General features: G+C 34.7%; 2 protein-coding genes across 2 annotated transcripts in view; both read right to left on the bottom strand.

Annotated features, from left to right (window-relative positions):
- LOC105170521 (probable sodium/metabolite cotransporter BASS3, chloroplastic) lies at positions 1–3,236 on the bottom strand (the record flags this gene model as incomplete). The annotated part of the gene is given in 5 exon segments (XM_011091317.2): positions 1–328; positions 1,055–1,302; positions 1,408–1,714; positions 1,812–1,907; positions 2,649–3,236. Coding segments are annotated over 5 exon segments (1,269 nt in total). The 5' UTR covers positions 3,029–3,236.
- The window catches only part of LOC105170519, a 2,039-nt gene continuing 1,068 nt past the window's right edge, over positions 6,701–7,671 (bottom strand). The window contains exon 2 of the mRNA XM_011091316.2: positions 6,701–7,217. Within this exon, the coding sequence (XP_011089618.1) occupies positions 7,155–7,217 (63 nt within the window). The 3' untranslated portion in view covers positions 6,701–7,154. The remainder of the gene's footprint in view (positions 7,218–7,671) is intronic.

Genomic DNA, 7,671 nt, shown 5'->3' with positions numbered 1-7,671 from the left:
TATTCCCCCCGCCTGTATCTATTACTCTACTCCCGTATATGCTGAACTATACCTGTCATATATTTCCACGTACGAAAAAACAGTAGCCCGTTAAATGTTTACTTTCGAGCCAGCTCTTGGAGCTAGAAGAGATGGCAAGTCTCTGATTCTATATCCACTGCCCCAGAAGGATGCCAGGCAGAGGCCCATGATGGCCATGGCGACAACTGAGCAAGCAGGGGGAACGGCTTGAGTGCTGCCCAGAAACTGACTCGCAAGAAGTCCTGCTAGCGTTGAGCTTTGCATCCCTGTGCACAATGAAATTGTCCTGCAAACTTCTTCCTCTAACCTGTCACATATAAGCTTTCTTTTAGCGACGACTTCAAGTGTGTGGGAGTGCTGGAAAAAGAACCTTTGTCGCAGCAGATTGATGAACAAGAAGAGTAGATATCAAGATATGAACTAAATTAAGTTTAATGGCTGGAGTGTGCTATAAGTAAATAAGAGATTGTTTTGAGATCTCACACGAGAGGGAAAAGAAAAATAAAAGAAATTGAAGAGACATGTAAAGAAATTCGTGTCGAAAATTGAGTGTGATTGAAAATATGGTAAAATTTCTATGCTATGGTTATACAAGACAAAACATTGATTTTCGCCAGAAAACCACTGCAACCTCTCAAGCTGACAACATTATCTAAAATGACAATTGCATATACCATGGTGTAATGTAATGAACCAAGATACGTGTAAACTACGTCCACATGAGATTAGAATGAGGCACACAATAGCAAATCCAGATGCACAAATATGGGAATGATCGAGCAACTTAGCATCAATATATCTATCTTAATTGTAAACCCTAATGCAAGATAATAAGTTCATGCCCTCCTCTTGTGGACGAGAAGTTCTCAGACACCCTAATGAATAACAGCACGAAAGTAGCACAATTCAAGTGTCGAGCTAATCATGGTGTGATCATGATGAATATGGGAAAATAGAGAAAATCACAGAGTATTTTTGCAAGCTTCAATCGTTCAGCCGACAAAGAAATCGAGAAATTTAAAAGATAACTTGCCTCAGAGGTTGCATTTTGGAGATCCAATAGCCCAACGTAAATGCTACTGCGTGAAATGATAGCACCGGACCAATTAATCTCAGACCCTCAGCCGAAAGGATTTGGCTCCTGTTGATAGCAAGAGGGCTCCCAATACACAATGAAGTACACACCATTGCAACAAACGGCATAACAGGTTGTAGAATAGATACAAATGGTTTGGCATAAGAGTTTAGCACCAAACCAAGAGTGACAGGAGCAAGAACCACCTAGGAAAGCAAAAACATCAGCAAAATTTTCAAGAAAGTAATTATCCGTCCGTCCAGTTAAGTCAGCCACAATTAATTGCAGATAATTTAAGTCAGCTTTGGTACCTGCAAAATAGATTTTGACATAGCAACGGCATCAACTGGAACGACAGAGCCAATGAGAAGGCCTGTTAACAGAGGAGTAACAAGAACTGAGGCAATGGTCGATGAGCTGGTCAAAAGAATGCTTAAGGCCACATCTCCTTTACTCAAGAAGCTGCCATAGCTAGATAGTTGAGCCCCTGCAACACATGAAGTCAGGACAAAACCAGCATAGAACATCGGAGATATCCCAAAAGCCCGTGCCACAAAAACCCCAAGTGCTGGTTTCAACACATATTGAGCAATAAATCCGATGAACAATGGCACAGGTCTGCAACACACAGAAGTTCACTAAAAATGTTTCAGGCAATGACCAAAAAAACTATTGTAATTGTTAGAAATGGATACTAGATGGGAAAAGTTTGAACCTTTTAAATGCTAGAGCAAAATCATCGATTGAGAGTTTGATTCCAATGGACAACATAATGCCTCCAAGTGCAGGAGCATACAATTCCTTCGACACCCTGCAGGTACCTCTATCATTTACAACAACAGAAAAAGAGCAAGAAATATACATTTTAAGAAAGCATTAAGCATATAGACCTTCAATTACAAGAATGCACAACCATTATACGTAGCTTCCCAATTATGAAGCAATCTTTAACTATTCAAAAGAGACAAACTTTTAGGAACTATAATATATGAGTTTAAGTTACTACCATCAAAACAAGTTGCGTGAAATACACGTGCAAATTGTAACATCTACGACAAAAATGCAACGAAAAGTAACTGATTTCCACGTAATCTGATGCTGCCAAGTTAGATACATGCCAAATTATGTGTTAAAACATACACATTAATGTTACTATTACAGTATCAAATTATTATTAATAGTTCCCAAGTGAGTCCGGCAAACACCCACTCGGGCGTCATCACTCCTCTCGTGATCTGCACCAAGAATCGCTGACAAAGTAGTTGAAAACAGAGACAGGCGGATTTTTTTTTCAGTAAAATAATGAAAAATAAACATAATCTAAGAGCAATCACTAGTTCTACTTTAATTATATACAATAAAAAATAGTATTTATCTTTTCCGGGTCATTTTTTTATCCTTCAATACGCATAGTTACGAGGAAAACAACCACCTGAAGGCTGAATATCACAAGAACACACCAATTCTTCTTCCGTATATGTTTCAAAAAGAATCCCAACTATTCAATAATCTTAAAAAAATTTAAATCAATTTACATACTAATTCCACACACCAAGTGAAAGTCGAAGGCTTGGAAAGGGCAGCAACAGCCGTGAGCGCCACCACAAACGGAAGCAGAGCCGACAAAAGTTGAGAAGCATCAGACTTCACTTCCGCCTCCACAGAGACCTTGGGGTCCAAACCAAAAGACAGCAAAGAAAAATTCCCCTCTCGTTTGTGCAGCCCAACTTTCCCTATGAAAGGCGATGACGTTGAGCAAGCAAGAGCACGCAGAGAGCCCCCCTTAGCATCCTTTGCGATTCTTGAAAACCCTCTTGCAACAGGAGAAAAAGAAGGGTTCTTTAAGGAAATTGAGTTCTTGGCCAATGAATTCGGGCGGAAAAATAGAGTCTTTTGAGTGGTTTGAAGGGAAAGACATGAAACTGAAGACATTGTTCAGCCGAAGTCCGCTCGCCGGAGGTTCTGGGTGTGTTTCCGGCGAGGAAACGGTGGCGGTGGTGGAGGAGTAGTGGGGAAGGGGATAAGGTAATACAACGGAGATTTCAATCAAGTCTCCACTTTTTACTCCAACTCTCAAGAATTTTAATAGTAAGAGGAAAGGAAGATGATAAGAGAAAATTCTTGTAAAGTGTAAGTTATTGGTTCAAACTCATCTCTTTGGATAATATATCATATTTATATTTATAAATTTTGGTGTAAGTATTTGAGTTCATCATATTTTCATATTTAATATGTACAATTATATTATGACCTTTTTTTAATTTTAAACTAAGGTGCAAAGATATAAAACAAAATGCCTAAAATATAAATTATGCAGACTACAATATAAATATAAAATATTTTTTTACGATAAAAAAACAGTTATTTTGATGATCCAAGTGTATGATCAAATTAAATTTATTGATTTAGGTACGATGAGACGATTCTCAAGAGTAATGGTGCCAGCGAAATTAACCCGAGTAAATAATATATAAATGGTCCCCGCGTCAAAATCGATATTTTTCAAGAAAAGACTCTTGTAGTAACTATTTTAATATTAGTACAAATTAAAATATTCTTAAATATATTTATTTCTTCGATGAAATAATCTTAATTTTATTAATATTTTTCTATGTAAAAACACATTTAAAATTAATTTGTTTTATGGCGTTATTCATTCTCTTTCATTTAAATATATAAATATAATAAAAATGTAGAGTATACACCAATATTAGATATGCTCCGACCACTAATACACTATCAAAATTTAGGACATCAATCAGTATGGAAGTGTGGGATTTTTGAGGTGTGGTCCTTTTCATCATTTGGTGTTACAATTTTGAGTCAATTGGACAGTCATATATATGAGAGGAAAATAATATCTCTTTAGTCCCTATACCTATACACATTAAAAAGGGGAAATAAGAAATAAAAAAGAATTTCAGTGGCAAATTTGGAAAATAAATTAATTATTCTTACAATCTCTCTAAAGATACGAAATACAAAAAAGTTTCAAGTTTTTCGTCTAGTACTCCAGTGCTTCAACAAAAAGATGTAACAATAGTGTGTACCTCACTCCGTAAAAAGTAAAAAAAATTACAAAAAATATACTAATTTTTTCGTTTAGTAAACGACTACATTTTATCTAAATTCAGGAATATTGTTTTATTATATTTACACCCTTTTGACTCTATATATATTACATTTAATCCCTTACAAGTATAAAAATATTACTATAGGAATATTGAAAGAGGGGTAAAAATTGAAATTTATGTAATTTTTTGCTGATACCGATATTTTCCAATCAAACCCTAGTAAAATGAAGTCAAATGTAAATGAACAATTCTTAAAGGGGGTATAAGTGTAATTATTTTTTTTAGAATTTCGTATTTTTAAATGAAATTTAAGTGTAATTAGGCCTTTAAAAAAATACTGAAGAAATTTAGTTTATGGATGCGAAACATAGAAATAATAACAAATATTATGAATTAGCCTTATTTCCATAAATATTATTGTTAAAAAAAGGAAAGAATATATGTTAAAATGAGAAGGTCTGTAGACTTAGAGTAAGTAGATATCTCATTTAAAAATGTTATTTCCCAAATCAATTTTTATTAAAAGAAAACAAATTACAACAAATCAAAATTTGAGTTTAAATTTAGAAAAAGAATAGTAAAACAATTTAAAAATAATGTATTAGTCTAAAAATTCATCAGAATATTTTTTTTAATTAAAAAAGGGCATTCCATTTATTATCATCCCAATCATAAACCTAATAGAAATTGTTTTTTAATTAAATTACTCTTAGCATTTTAGAGTAAGAAATATTATGAGTCGAATTTTTAATAATTTTAATTCAATAAACTCAAATTTTTGGCGAAGAATTTCAAAATTAAGTATCTATACTATATATTATTAAAAACAGTTTCTTGGTATCCAAAATAATTTTGGACTGTCATTTTTTAAAAATTGTTTAAATTAATAAATTGACTTTAAATTCCCCAATCAAATGTTTGAACTTTAAATTAGTCAATTGTCATCTGACCAAACAATTTTTAAATTTGTTGGGCCATTCAACTAAGTCAAGCTTATAAATACCAACTCCCAACTACAAAATTGAGCCTTATCTTTTCTGCCTATTTCAAGAATTTTTTATTTTATAACAATTTCTTTTTTGTTTTTTGCAAACGATTTATGGACTGACTCATTTAGGAATTAATTACAATTTTAATCCCATTTTACAGGGAGTTTTGCATTGACGCTCCCTAATGTTAGGTATAAATATACAAATACTCTTCGTCTTTCATAAAATTATGAATAAGTTCATTGATGTTGTAGTTGTAATCCTTAATTCGATATATAATTACACTAACACTGTTCATAGAATGCACTTGTAATATTGCAGATGGTATGAAATGTTTGTGTATTTGAAGTTAACCTTAAGAGTCGAGTGGCGAAAAAAGGTAGAACTAATTAGACAACAAAAGTTGAAGTTGATGTTCATTATACTTCTACTCTTGCATGCCCTCCACCAAACTCAGGATTCAAAACAAGAAAACCTGGAAATTCTGCCTGGGATCACAGAATATTACAGGGTTCTAACAGAGAAATCGGTTTCAGACCGATTCAATCAAGATGAGACAACCTCAAAACCACCATTTCAGAGGAAAGAATCTAGAAAGACCATAGCCCAGGCAATATGATAATCCCAACAGCATCAGACATTAGTTCTGTCAATTGTAATAATTGCAAACAAAATCTTCCGGTCGTCTAAAGGCTAAACAACATTCTTTTGGTACAAGGTGAAGGACATAAATACGCATTTCATAAGCGCAATGATTTTGTAAAACATCATTCTGTGAACAACTTTCCAATGATCTCATATGTCATGCTAGTGGATAACAAACGGCGTTACAGCCTTAACCAGAGATGAACGTGAAAGAAACAGTTCACTTCATCAGATCAAGAAAATTATACAGAATGCTGTCGAGCAACTCGTTAGTGAAATCATGTCATGACTGGCCAGAAAAAGAGTACAATGGTAGAGACAGTGATTGAAACATCCTGGAAACATTGTCGATTTGTACGTCATAATGTTGTAAATAAGGGATTGAGCTTGCTGAATTGATCTACTTGAAATCAAGGGAACAGACTAGCTTAGTTCTTTCTTCCAAAGACAATAACAAGAAGAAATAATCACACACTTATGCCGTTCTTACAATCTAATGCTTTATAATATGGATCATAGCAGAGTAACAAATTCATCTAATCTGGGAGGCATTATTTGCAACTTTCGATGAACATTTGTTCTTCTTCAGTTTTTTGTCTCTCCTCTTTCTCTTTCCCCATCCTTTTCTTTTCTTTTTTCCATGTTTTGGGAGTTTGATTTTTTTCTCGCATTTAGCATAGCCACTCAGTGAAAACTGAATCTAAGTTGTTTTGCACTTTGGAGGAAAGTTCCATCTAAGATGGTCAGATAAGTGTTGCTTTTACTTGGCCGAAAATGGTTTCCATTCTTACCTTCGGTCGAGGTAATAAACTGAAGCAATCACTGTAGTCAAAGTAAAATCAAGAATTAGTGAACTGCAGATACATGGAGAATCAGTAGACATGTTAAATACAAACAGAAAAGGAAAAAGAACACTTTTATTCCTTATTTTCGTCCATAATATAAGTATGTGTAACTCATCGTCGTCTAACATTTTATACTACAAAAAGAGAATCAATTCAACAATTGTGTTTATGTCCACATTCATAATCATAATCTCGACGTAGCAAACTTACGCAACCTTATCACCTGCTCCAATACGGTGGTTTCCTGTCTTCAAGATCGGGACGACTTCTTTATCTTTCCCACCAGTCTTTCAACACCTCCCACTTGAACTCATGCTCATTCGATCATGGAGAGAATCCGGAACGACTACTTTGTGGACTCGGCACTACAGACGCAACTGCAAGCACGCACACTAGAACAACAAAATATGGTGTCTGCAGCAGACTCTCTGCAGATCTGTACATACAAGAATCAGAAATTCATAGCGTTGATTGAGCTAATGTGCATCACTGCCGCCTGAAAAAGCTACAATGCCGTCCTCAGAGCAGTATCCTGATCAAGTTCATACCGGAGCTTCCCTGATCGAACCTGATGAAAAGAGGCAGATGAATCAGCTACTCTTATTACAGTTAATATTCAGCCATATCAAAATCCAACATGGCCACACTCACAACAACATTGGAACTCAAACAATGTATAACCTCTCAAGATTCTAAAATTCATCAAACGAGAAACGGGACCGTTTTTACATGAATTCTCTTTGGGCTCTGGCAAATGACACTAATACAAAACTATACAAACAATATATTCGAAATTTCATAGATTGTCCATATGGGGTAAATCACTTTTGTGTTTGAAGGCTCCAAACTGACTACAGCAGGCCAAAAAACCGAATCTTTGAATCTTTCTTTTGCAACTTATGCAAAAAGCAGCACTACCCATAATTTCAACCCACTAAGTTTCATTTCTGACTTCAAGAATACTAATATCTGCACCCACAAACAAGCAGATTACAGTGCAAAATGCTCCTTCTCTACCTCAA

The sequence above is a fragment of the Sesamum indicum genome, linkage group LG9 (genome assembly GCF_000512975.1).
Source record: "Sesamum indicum cultivar Zhongzhi No. 13 linkage group LG9, S_indicum_v1.0, whole genome shotgun sequence".
Taxonomy (NCBI): Eukaryota; Viridiplantae; Streptophyta; class Magnoliopsida; order Lamiales; family Pedaliaceae; genus Sesamum; species Sesamum indicum.
The sequence above is the reverse complement of the archived record's forward strand: the minus strand, read 5'-3'. Positions and strand labels throughout refer to the sequence as shown.